The 13,496-nt window shown below is 38.4% G+C and overlaps 1 protein-coding gene across 1 annotated transcript in view; it reads left to right on the plus strand.

Moving 5' to 3' along the window:
* The window catches only part of ptprq (protein tyrosine phosphatase receptor type Q), a 140,886-nt gene that overhangs the window by 81,290 nt on the left and 46,100 nt on the right, over nt 1–13,496 (plus strand). The window contains 7 exon segments of the mRNA XM_034175490.1: nt 1,490–1,618; nt 3,211–3,255; nt 4,921–4,947; nt 5,102–5,183; nt 7,769–7,859; nt 7,986–8,062; nt 13,266–13,400. Coding sequence (XP_034031381.1) covers nt 1,490–1,618; nt 3,211–3,255; nt 4,921–4,947; nt 5,102–5,183; nt 7,769–7,859; nt 7,986–8,062; nt 13,266–13,400 — 586 coding nt within the window.

Consider the following 13,496-nt stretch of genomic DNA (forward strand, 5'->3'; position numbering starts at 1 on the left):
TGAATAAAATTGGTCCTAGCACAGAACCTTGTGGAACTCCATAATTAACTTTAGTCTGTGAAGAAGATTCCCCATTTACATGAACAAACTGTAATCTATTAGACAAATATGATTCAAACCACCGCAGCGCAGTGCCTTTAATACCTATGACATGCTCTAATCTCTGTAATAAAATTTTATGGTAAACAGTATCAAAAGCAGCACTGAGGTCCAACAGAACAAGCACAGAGATAAGTCCACTGTCCGAAGCCATAAGAAGATCATTTGTAACCTTCACTAATGCTGTTTCTGTACTATGATGAATTCTAAAACCTGACTGAAACTCTTCAAATAGACCATTCCTCTGCAGGTGATCAGTTAGCTGTTTTACAACTACCCTCTCAAGAATCTTTGAGAGAAAAGGAAGGTTGGAGATTGGCCTATAATTAGCTAAGATAGCTGGGTCAAGTGATGGCTTTTTAAGTAATGGTTTAATTACTGCCACCTTAAAAGCCTGTGGTACATAGCCAACTAACAAAGATAGATTGATCATATTTAAGATTGAAGCATTAAATAATGGTAGGACTTCCTTGAGCAGCCTGGCAGGAATGGGGTCTAATAAACATGTTGATGGTTTGGATGAAGTAACTAATGAAAATAACTCAGACAGAACAATCGGAGAGAAAGAGTCTAACCAAATACCGGCATCACTGAAAGCAGCCAAAGATAATGATACATCTTTGGGATGGTTATGAGTAATTTTTTCTCTAATAGTCAAAATTTTGTTAGCAAAGAAAGTCATGAAGTCATTACTAGCTAAAGTTAATGGAATACTCAGCTCAATAGAGCTCTGACTCTTTGTCAGCCTGGCTACAGTGCTGAAAAGAAACCTGGGGTTGTTCTTATTTTCTTCAATTAGTGATGAGTAGAAAGATGTCCTAGCTTTATGGAGGGCTTTTTTATAGAGCAACAAACTCTTTTTCCAGGCTAAGTGAAGATCTTCTAAATTAGTGAGAATTGTGAGATACTATCTCGCAATTAATCAAAAAAACTTTTTTTCAAGTGGCGCAAACGGGCTTTCATATGTCCCAGGAAGGGCATCCAGTGTAAAATTTGTGCCAAATCAACATGCAGATCCACCTCTTGTCTGCTGTGTGAAACCCTGAGTGAAACAAGGAAGAAGCCAAAGTTGAAGTTACTTTCTTCAACTCTTCTTCTGGGCTGTCTTCTTCAGCATATTATAGACTCGCTCTCAGAGTTACATATGCAGTTTTAAGTTGTTGAGGCACACCACCATTTTCAAATGACCACAGATGATACGAGTCGGCTTGTAAAGTCGCAGGTTGTGTACCACAGAAATAATGTCTAGTTTGAAAACATATTCAATACATGCATTTCAAGCATGGATGTAATATAGGAACCTCAGCAATATAGGGTTTGCTTCAGTGTGACATTAATGTGCACCTACATTGCTGTTTAAATTTTCTTAAATCTGTTGTGCAAATTTCAGGATCCATCAGCGAAAAAAAGAGGGAGGGACTTACTCCCCCAGAGAAGCAGAGATCATAGAGACCAAATGCAAACTTGATCAACTGATTGCTGTGGCAGATCTGGAGCTGAAAGAAGAGAAACTCAAACGGTGTGTTTGTGTGCTGCAGTGTGTACAATCATCATAGCATCACTTTATTTTATACAATCCTAATAAACTGATATGTACTGAGTTGAAGTTGGTAGTTAGTGCTCAACTTCATGGCTGATCCGTCTGTTCCAGATAAAATTTTAAACACTGAGTCACATTGCCCTTGATTTTTTTTTTTTTTTTTTTAGAAATCTAAAATAGAAAGAGCAACACTGAAACAACACAGGCACATTGTGGCTTTAAAGTCTGGCTTCAGTTCTCTGCAGAACAGACGATCCACGCTGTCTGCGTCTCTTCAATGGTCTTGTCATACAAACTCTGTGCCTTAGTGTTCAGTTTTTCTTTTTGCCACAGAAAAGTGAAAAGGCAACAAATATTTCAAGTTGCTCTTTTAGATCAAGGAGAAACAGCAACTGTATGAATTAGATTTTGCCAAACTACAGTTGTTAGTGATGTAATGACCACACCCAGCCACATGGGACACTATTTCAGTCTTGACTTATCAAAACTAGACAATAGTATCCATGGGCATGAAGACAATAAGGGTAGAGTAGAGCGGAGAAGGATTTTCTTTCACCAAAATATCAAATCTAGGCTTGCATCTCAGATGTACCTTCTGGCAATTGGTAGCTGAACTTTCAGGTTTTCTTTTTAAGAAAATCCTCCTCTATACCACTTCATCATGAAGCTGTATAACTGAGGATACAAAATGGAAAGTTTGCACTGTGAACAATTCCAATCACAACCACAGAAGCCTATAACTTCTTCTGGGTTGTCTGGGTGGCTTGGTGGCTTTCCTCACTCTTCTTCTTGCACAGTCACTCTGTCTACTCCATACAGATTTACCATAGAGTGCCATGCTGTTTGTATTTCTTCAAAATGATGTAAGTAAAGTCTAAGACATTCAGTGACTTGGAAATGTTCATGTATCCATCCCCTGACTTATCTGAAGAAAACTGGCAATTAAACTGATTATTTTCAGGTATGATACCAAAGGGGTCCATTACTAAACAACCTATTGGCTTTTATTTTCTTTTTATTCATTTATATAAAATTGTAGAGATTTGATTTGAGTTTGAGTTTAAGGAAGATAATTTTATACATTTTTATATGAGGAGCCTGATTTATCTTTTGTATTTGCAATGGCAATAGTATCCATGGGCATAAATGTGTGAAATACCAAGGGGACTAATACTTTTGCAAGGTATTGTATGTCACTGATTCTAATGCAGTAAATCTTCCCACCTCAGTTACGCATCACTGATAATGAAGTGGCTTCTGTTCTTCATATTCTTGAGGATAAAGTGTCGGCCCATTTATTTTAGCTGCAAAAACCCTTTTAAGAGTTAAGACTTATTGTTTTTGTAAGGTGCACACTGTGCTTAGTGTGGGACTTTTATATCCAAATTAGCATTCGGATAATGAGCCTCTGCTTCTCCGTTCTGCTGTGAGACGTGGACAAATGCAATATTTCTGAGCGCTCCTTACACTAAAATGACACATCAAATCTTTTCCCTCACATGAATGGTACTAATCTCTTGCACATAAATGCTGCTTTGCTTTTCTCTCACTGAGTGCTTTTCTCTCAACAGGTATTCTTCCTTTTTCTTTAGACGGAAAGAGATATATGTCATCCAGTAAGTTGCTCTCACATTGTCTACAGTGTGCTTTATGTTGCATGCTGGAGTCCAGCTTTTGTCCATCAGCAGCTTTTGTCTTGATGTATTGGACGGTGTAATGTGATTCTGCTGCTCTTTATTCTTGTGCTCTTTATTAAGGTAAAATCTCCCCCAATGCAGGTTAAAAGGGACCTCTTGTAACTTTTTTGTATATTACATTCTAAGTGTTAAACAAATTAATTTTTTACAGTTATTTTCAAAATTCACTTTTTCTATTAATGATTATCATGCTAAACAAATTCACTAAAAATAAATTGTTGCTTCAGGTGCTGCATTCAAACCGAAAGTGTGACATGAGCATGTGTGGTAATGTGTTTACAGCAGGAAGCTCTGCACCTCTTTCACTTCTTACACGGACACCAAACAGAGTAATTTAACATTTTTTTTAGATTTTATTTTATTTTAGTCTTGGTGTTTCATGGGCTTTACTTTTATCCCTGGAAGAGTCGTCTGATGGCTGTGATAAATGTTGATGTGACATTAGTGAATGAGGTGCTGTGACTGTTAAGTTAATTTTCTTGTTGTGGAACAAAACGCTGGTGTTCTCTGGTTCAGGCTGAAAACACAGAGGGGCTTCTTTTAAAATGCTACCTTTCTTCAGCCCTGACAAGGAACTATTTTCAAACGTCATTGTCAATAATCACTTTATGTGAATAAGTTTTCGTCAGGCTGTGACGATGAATCTGACTGAAACAAACAGGTAAGACTTTATATTTGAATTTTTCATGTTTCCGGGGCTCACACTGGCTGTGGTTCACCCCACATTTTCACACTTACTGAAGTCAAAAAGCGTTCAGATTGCAGTGTCTTCCAGCAAGTTTTTTGGTTTCAAAGCCATTCTCAGCTGGACAAGTGAGGAATTGTGGGTCGCAGTCCCGTTAGTGGCTGCATCTATAAGTGAATGAGTCGCTCTATTTTTAGACGAGCGTATAAACAGGCAGTCAGCTTTACCCAGACACAGAGACTGTTTGTGTGACAATTGCACCGATCGCACCTGAACTTTGTGAAACTTTTGTCAGCCCATTATCAACATTCTCCCTCTCCTGCACATAGAATTCAATATGGATAGATTGAAGTGGGAGCTTGGTCCCCACATGCATACATCATAAAATTTCTGACCAATCAGATGGGTTCTTTTATAATTTTTTTATATTATCGATTTATTAATTATCAAAACAAAAAACTTAGAAGAAGGGTGGGAAATGCATGTTTTTATTATGTTTAATCCAAAAAATAATAATTATATTTAGACTAGCTTTTAGCAGCTAAAATAATGCGGGTCCATTGTCCAAAGAAATTTCTTATATTCAGGCCAATACATATTTTGCCAACAGTGTGCTTCTTTTGTTGAAGCTCTTCTGTGGTATTTTTGTGACCTACTCTTGATTGTGAAGCTTCATAAAATAAAATAAAACATTCTTGCGTTCATTCAACTTGTCCTCCAGAATAAAAACTACCGTCTACATTTTATTAAAATGGTTTTCATTTAAACTAATCATATGGATGATTCTCATTTAGTGAAATATATAGTGTACTTGATGAGTACCAGCTCATTCCTGCACCACCACTATGATTGTCAGTCTAAATTGTTTATTTTTGCTTATTCTTTCTATTTTTATCCAGGCTCCTGAGCTACAGGAAATCACTCAAGTAAGTCATCCTACATAAATAATGTGAACATGCACACAGCAGCTGCAGCACATCTCAGTATGTTTTCGTCTGTGTTACATGTTGTAACCAAGAAAAAAAATTGCAAAAAATAGCGTTTTTTAAATTATTATTTCTCTCTTGTGCCATCTACCAGGCCAGTCAACAAGAAGTCTTTTCTACAACACGTAGAGGAGCTGTGTGCCAATGACAATGCCAAGTTTCAAGAAGAATTTGGTGTAAGAGACCTCCAAACCTCACTAACTCCATGTGTGTTTATTGGTGACGTGGAGTCATATGAATATTTTAGATGAAAACACCAAACGTCAGGAACAGTTGCGCTGAAGTTTTCTGATTTTATACATTTACTCTGACATGCTGCACAAGTTTGGGCTTAAAACATGTCTAAAACTCGCAATGCTTTTATTACTGAGAAGCTTCTCACTCTAAAATGTAAGTCAGTGGCTTTGTATATATCACAGTAAGGAACAGCTATACTGACTTAATAAAATCTCTGAAACACATCCAATTGATTGTTTGAGTTGGATATACCAAATGAAATGCCTAAAAAAATTTAAATTAATTTTATCTTAACTTTACATTTATTATTTGAGTTTATTTCATTGAAATAAATTATCCTTTGCTTAACAAATTATAATTTTTGAATTATACTTTATTTGTTTGGTAAATTTAAGTCAGAATATTTGGAAAGGACTAATTTACTTAATATTTTTACTTAGATTTACCAAGATCATCAAGTATATGTAAATGATTTCACAGCTTTTTAGTTTACTCAATATTTTTAATATTAACTATTAATATTAATATTAAGATGTAACTGATGATCTCAAATGTTTTTAAGTATTCAAAAATAAAAAAGTTATTACAGCTTAAATATTTGAAGTTAGTGTTTTATGTGAATCTTTTGATTGAAGCTAAATTTAAAAAATGCTTATTAAATTAACTTGTGTATTTTAAGTTGTTTCAACTGACAGCATTCAAGTTAATATAACTTCACTATTATAAGTACAAAAAAACCCAATAAACCCAATACTGAAGGCATAACTAGAGCTTCAAGACAGAGTGAGAGTACACGCTGAGGTGATGGTCTAGTGGTTAAGGTGTTGGGCTTGAGTCCAGAAGATCATGGGTTCAAATCCCCGCCTGACTGGAAAATCAAGGCAAGGCCTTTAATTTAATATCGCTCCCGGTGTATAGTGAGCTGCCTTGTATGGCAGCACCCTGACATTGGGGTGAATGTGAGGCATAATTGTAAAGCGCTTTGAGCGTCTGATGCAGATGGAAAAGCGCTATATAAATGCAGTCCATTTACCATTTACACTGTTCCTTAAGGAGAGTTCAGGTTAAGGGAATTTTTCAAAGACTCTTTGACATACAGAAATACTCTGGGATTGATCCACTAAATTCCCACTTTCAGAAAAACATGCTTTGTCATTTGGACCACTGTTGAAAAGCAGTGTGTTGTCTCCCCCTCAATGTGTATAGTCCATATTATTGTGTTTTTGTTGTTTGGTTGATTGAGATATACTCAATCAACCAAGTAAGAAAGAATAACATTGAATGAACTCTGACATTAAGGATCAGTCTTTGTCAGGCTTGTTGACAGTGAGGGAAACCAAGACAGCTGAAATATATGTCAACACAGCAACATCAGTGTCTGTAGCTCAGCTAGTAGAACGGGCTGTTCAAAAGTGGCTCCCTAGTTCAGTTCCTGACTGCTGCTTTGTATCACAGTATAGTCACATGTTACAGCATGCGATGGTTCCACACTTTGCCCCCAATACTACCTTGGATTATAGATTGAAACTACTCAGGCAGAGGAGTCCATCCTCACATCTCTGAATCTGAAATACTAATCTGTCTGTCAAGGCCAGGTGAAGTGTAGGCGACCCCTTGGCCTTTTCCTTCCACTGGGATCCTCAACACTCAGTATGTGCTGGATCATACAAAGAGAAACATGCTACCTAGCCAAAATGCTGAAGCTGACAAAGTCATTCCAGCAGTACCCAAGGATGCTCCAAGAAGACCTGGTACCAAAAACATCCAGTCGTCACTTTAAATCATGAGTTAGGACCCAGGTCTCACACCCATACAGTAGGAAAAGAAGCACCAGGACCCTACAGACGTGGACCTTCATTCTCCCACAAAGATATCGGCAAACACCTCTGTCCAGCGATCTCATGACTCTATAAACTTTTTCCAGGCATCTCTCGATCTAACAGGTCGATGATTCAGAGACATGAATGTCACTGCTGAGATACGTCACTGTATCATAGTGCAATATGTTTAAATATTTTAGAATGTTGCATTAGTATGTTCATTTAAGTTGATATAGCATAAAATAACTAAGCTCATTTGATTTAAAATAAGTTTTTAGTTAACTGATTTAATTTAGCTGCATTGTAAAAAAAAATGTGTAACACTAACTTCACATACTTAAGTTCTAATAATGCAAAGTAACTACAAATGTTTTTTTAATGTGGTAATTGGTTACAAGTTCTGCCTCCTACGTTTTGCATCAATCAAATGATTATTCTCATACCAGTTTTACTTTGATATCTTGCTTTTATTGAATCAGTTGCATTGGTGGCAGAACATTTCAGCCAACCAAACAAAAATCTAGTAGCCAACCAAAAATCTAGTAGGTTAGCAGATTTATATGTTGTGTTGTGATTCTGACTGTTTCACAGCAAGATTCTGCAAGTATATTTTACCACTGCTGTTGCCAGTAGGGACTAACGTTGCACCATCTCCACCATCAGGTGTGTATTTGCATTAATGCTGATTTGTTACACCTCTTCAGGAGCTCCCAAAGCTGCTGCAGGATCTGGCAACTTCAGATGCTGACCTACCATGGAACCGAACCAAGAACCGTTTCATCAACATCAAACCTTGTAAGTGAATCTGTCACTATATAAAAACTGAGTAGTTCACACCTTTGAAACGATTCTCAGGCTAAAAAATAGTCTGCTGAGTACTCATAGGTACATTTGTGCCACACTTTTCACAACTGTATCCAGATAATAACAACCGAGTGAAGCTGCTGTCAGAACCGGGAACCATGGGCTCTGATTACATCAACGCCAGCTTCATCTCAGTGAGTACCCATTGCTAATTACCCAGAGCTGAACCCTGAGGGCTGACTCTACTTGAGTCATGGTCATGTTATGAGCAGATGAGCTGATCACATTTTAGGGCCCCTTCACACATAGTACGAATAAGTACAAATCGGGGCGAATCACAGCGGAACAGCTCGTATGAGCAATCCACGAAAACATTGAGCCGACGGGCAGCCGTGCACGACCCCGCTGCGACGGTATCGTGCACGTGACGGTGTCATGCAAGCAGGAATACCGTGTAAGCAGCTGAGACATGGTGCACCACATCGTGCCACTAATGTGGAGAAAAATAAAATAAAAACCAGCTGTATAATTAGTGAATATCACTGGGTTGATACAGTAATAAATAAGAGGGGACACAATACAGAACCCCGCAGCTAAATAACCCTGTTTAAATTAAAAATAAATGCCACTCACGGGATTCAAACCTGTAAGCTCTGATTACAGATGGAAACTTTACCACTGCGCTACAATCACTGTCTTATAACAGGAGTGTGAAAAGGCTAAAATCAACAAGCAGATAAATGTATTTTTTTTTTTAAAGAGAAAAAAGCGCTGTTCCAGCTGGGACAGCCTGTCAATGTACGCGCTCTCCAGCCTGTTGCAAAAGCGATATATGTTTTTATGTATTTCCACCTGAGGACAGCAAGCACACACACGCGCGTGTTCATCAAAACACCATAAGTGTTCTGCAGCTGTGTCGTCCAGGACCAGAGATCCCAACACCTGCAGCTGTCAGTGGACACATCCCTGTCAGTCCAGCACATACACCAACACACCATCTGCACATCCATATATCAGCAGCTCAGGCAAGTGCACTCCCACCCCCCGGCATGCCACATGTTTATGGATGGAGGGGAGAGCGCAAAACGTGCAATTCTCACGCACAGCACGTGTGCGCAGGGGGAGCCGACACTCTGGCACCTCACATGTGTGTTTCTATTTTGGAAAGCCACAGTCGTGGGGGCACTTAGACAAATTTCAAATCCAGCTTGACAGTGATCATCTGCTGACTGTTTTCGTGCTAATAGCGCAAATGGGCACACATTTTCTAAGTGCCAAAAAAGCAGTGTTAGATGTTCATGTGTGTTAGCTGGAATTTGACTGACACCTGCCATGAGAGGGTTCGAATGGGCTCTCACAGTGCACACTGTGTCTTTCAGACGCTGGTTTGTGCAAATAGTTGTAGCAACAGGTGTACGAGGCATTGGAGGCAGCTTCAATTTTACACGTATTGCATGCGATTCCTGCTTCATGCGTAATTCGACCACATTCATACGATGTGCGAAGGGGCCGTTAGGGTTGTTTGGTGCATACGCTTGCCTATTTAAGAGGTTAGCCATATGTCACACCGGAATATGTCACACTTATGTGGTGCTATTGTTTCATACAACAAAAAGTAAAATGAATTTAATCATTGCATTATTTATTTACAGTATAACATAAAGACCATGTTAAGAATCAGAAGCTAACGAGCTAATGAATGTTATTGCACTCGGGCACAAAATGTGAGTAAACGCTTTCTTTTGGCCACCGACAAGATAATCATATGTAAGGTTTGTACAGCTTCTGCCTTTTTTCACTTGGGTCGCCTCACCAGATGTGATACATATCTGCATGTTGATTTGGCACAAGTTTTACACCAGAATCCCTTCCTGACGCAACTCCACATTGCATGGAGAATGGGCATGGGTGGTCTTGAACTGAGAACCTTCTGCTCTGTAAACAAGTGCGTTAACTGCTTGGTCACCACACTGCCCTGATGATTGTACGCAAGGTAAACATTTGAAACCGCTTTGGTAAAACATTTTTAAAATATAATAGACTTACCTGAGCTTAGCTGACTTGCTGTTGCTGTTCTTGTTGTCCGACACAATAACGAGCAGTATAAAAATTATATTCTATCATTTTATTCCATAGTCTTTTAGGTGGAGTGAATTATTTGTTAAATTTACTCATTGTCTCAAACAAAGAATCTTTTTCTCATTTAGAACCTCTTCTTTTTCTTCTTCTTCATGTGAATCACAGTACCTCATTTGGTATGTAGGTGCAGCTTGTCATACAACTCTAAACGTGTGTGTCAAATGGTGTAACCATCACTGCTAACACACTCCCATACAGCCTTTAAGTTAACATTGATGTTAAGCAAAACATCCACTAGATGGCAATGCAGACCAGCTCAGAAGTTTCTGATGACATCAAACATGGTAATGCTCCAAGATTTTGAAATGATGTTTCTCTGACATAAGTTTCAAGGACATTAATGACAAGAATATATCTATAAAACTCTCATTCTCATCCAGTTACATTTGTTCCGTATATCTGATTGGTTAATTGTGTGAGATTTCAGACGATAAAATATCGCATTGACGGTGACAAAATATTCAACTGTTCACATTTGATGTATTACTCCATGCCCTGACTGTGTTGCTACGCAGATGTCAATAATGGCGCTGTCAGCTGAGAGTGAGAGAAACTGGCAGAGTGATGATGATGCCGAAATACATTGATTTAATGGATTTAACTGGATTGATTGATGGATTTACCGTGGATTTAACTCAGTGCAGCTGATGAGATGGAGAACTCTGCTATCTCCTCACAAAATTTCCAGTTTGGCATGAAGACCTTGTTGCTATGGTTAAACTTCGCTGACCAAATTACTTACAGAATAATGAACCGTGCAAACGATGGACTTGTATTAGAATGGGAATAACCCCCTTGTGTCTGATGACTATCTTTTAAAAAAATGATGTACCATATTATAAATCATTACTTCTAACTCTTTAATTTGTGAAATTCCTGATAAAGCTGATAAAAGTAAAATAAGCCAGAGTGCGTCTGGAAAAATGCACAACAGATTGACAGCCATTTTTGATCCAGAATCATGATGTAACATCAGGCAGTGACTGCCTGAAAGTCACTCCACTTGTGTCTACGAATGGAAAGAATAGAATCCGTGGTTTGATCCAGGTTTTGAAGAACATTCTCACGCTGTGCTGGGCTTCACTTCTGCAGTGTGTCCCAGAAGCACTCAAAATAAATTTCCTCCTCAAAATATTCTCTTTAAAAAATCTGTCCACCAAATAAACGTCACGAGTCATGTGGCTACATCCTCCTAAAACACACCGTCAAACTCCACAAAAACACTGATTTCACACTGTAAAAATTTATTTCAATAGAGGGTCTGGATGGGCGTGGCCCTACGTGATGTCATCAAAGTCCACATTCCTCACAGCTTCCTTTTTCAGAGCATTTATCAGCAGCAGGTGAAATCAGGCTAAATTCCCCATGTTTATGACTTAATGTCTCAGGGCACATGGCACCAAAAATAAAATGCAATGCAGCAGTATTTTCATAATTCTTTATTTAATTAGAATAGTCAGCTCATTAAACATTTTATTTATTAGTGATACACACTTTAACATTGAATATAAATGAGTGTTAACCCATTAACAGCACATAGCAGACACTTGATACCCCTGATGAGGACTTGAACTGATTAGATTTTACAGGTTTTTGTGCATATATTTGGATCTTAATAATAATGGTGTGTGTGTGTGTGTGTGTGTGTGTGTGTGTGTGTGTGTGTGTGTGTGTGTGTGTGTGTGTGTGTGTGTGTGTGTGTGTGTGTGTGTGTGTGTGTGTGTACACATATTTACTTACAGTAGTGTTCAGAATAATAGTAGTGCTTTGTGACTAAAAAGATTAATCCAGGTTTTGAGTATATTTCTTATTGTTACATGGGAAACAAGGTACCAGTAGATTCAGTAGATTCTCACAAATCCAACAAGACCAAGCATTCATGATATGCACACTCTTAAGGCTATGAAATTGGGCTATTAGTAAAAAAAAAAAGTAGAAAAGGGGGTGTTCACAATAATAGTAGCATCTGCTGTTAATGCTACAAACTCAAAACTATTATGTTCAAACTGCTTTTTTAGCAATCCTGTGAATCACTAAACTAGTATTTAGTTGTATAACCACAGTTTTTCATGATTTCTTCACATCTGCGAGGCATTAATTTTGTTGGTTTGGAACCAAGATTTTGCCCATTTACTAGTGTGCTTGGGGTCATTGTCTTGTTGAAACACCCATTTCAAGGGCATGTCCTCTTCAGCATAAGGCAACATGACCTCTTCAAGTATTTTGACATATACAAACTGATCCATGATACCTGGTATGCGATATATAGGCCCAACACCATAGTAGGAGAAACATGCCCATATCATGATGTTTGCACCACCATGCTTCACTGTCTTCACTGTGAACTGTGGCTTGAATTCAGAGTTTGGGGGTCGTCTCACAAACTGTCTGTGGCCCTTGGACCCAAAAAGAATAATTTTACTCTCATCAGTCCACAAAATATTCCTCCATTTCTCTTTAGGCCAGTTGATGTGTTCTTTGGCAAATTGTAAACTCTTCTGCACGTCTTTTATTTAACGGAAGGACTTTGTGGGGGATTCTTGCAAATAAATTAGCTTCACACAGGCGTCTTCTAACTGTCACAGCACTTACAGGTAACTCCAGACTGTCTTTGATCATCCTGGAGCTGATCAATGGGTGAGCTTTTGCCATTCTGGTTATTCTTCTATCCATTTTGATGGTTGTTTTCCATTTTCTTGCATGTGTCTCTGTTTTTTTTTTTTTTTGTCCATTTTAAAGCATTGGAGATCATTGTAGATGAACAGCCTATAATTTTTTGCACCTGCGTATATGTTTTCCCCTCTCCAATCAACTTTTAATCAAACTATGCTGTTCTTCTGAACAATGTCTTGAACGTCCCATTTTCCTCAGGCTTTCAAAGAGAAAAGCATGTTCAACAGGTGCTGGCTTCATCCTTAAATAGGGGACACCTGATTCACACCTGTTTGTTCCACAAAATTGACGAACTCACTGACTGAATGCCACACTACTATTATTGTGAACACCCCCTTTTCTACTTTTTTTTACTAATAGCCCAATTTCATAGCCTTAAGAGTGTGCATATCATGAATGCTTGGTCTTGTTGGATTTGTGAGAATCTACTGAATCTACTGGTACCTTGTTTCCCATGTAACAATAAGAAATATACTCAAAACCTGGATTCATCTTTTTAGTCACATAGCACTACTATTATTCTGAACACTACTGTATAAGGAAATCAAAAGTTACCAGTTTCTCTGTGTGTCTCTGTATCTCCAGGGCTATCTATGTCCCAATGAGTTCATAGCCACCCAGGGGCCTCTCCCTGGCACCGTGGCTGACTTCTGGAGGATGATATGGGAGACAGGAACCCGCACCATTGCCATGCTCACGCAGTGTTATGAGAAAGGCAGAGTGCGTTGTGAGAGATTAGATATTGTGAAATAACACAGTCAGTATTTGTGTCTGTCAAGAGTCTGATCCTATATGTTGCTGCGGCCGTGTGTGTGT

Source organism: Thalassophryne amazonica, chromosome 8, assembly GCF_902500255.1.
Source record: "Thalassophryne amazonica chromosome 8, fThaAma1.1, whole genome shotgun sequence".
Lineage (NCBI taxonomy): Eukaryota > Metazoa > Chordata > Actinopteri > Batrachoidiformes > Batrachoididae > Thalassophryne > Thalassophryne amazonica.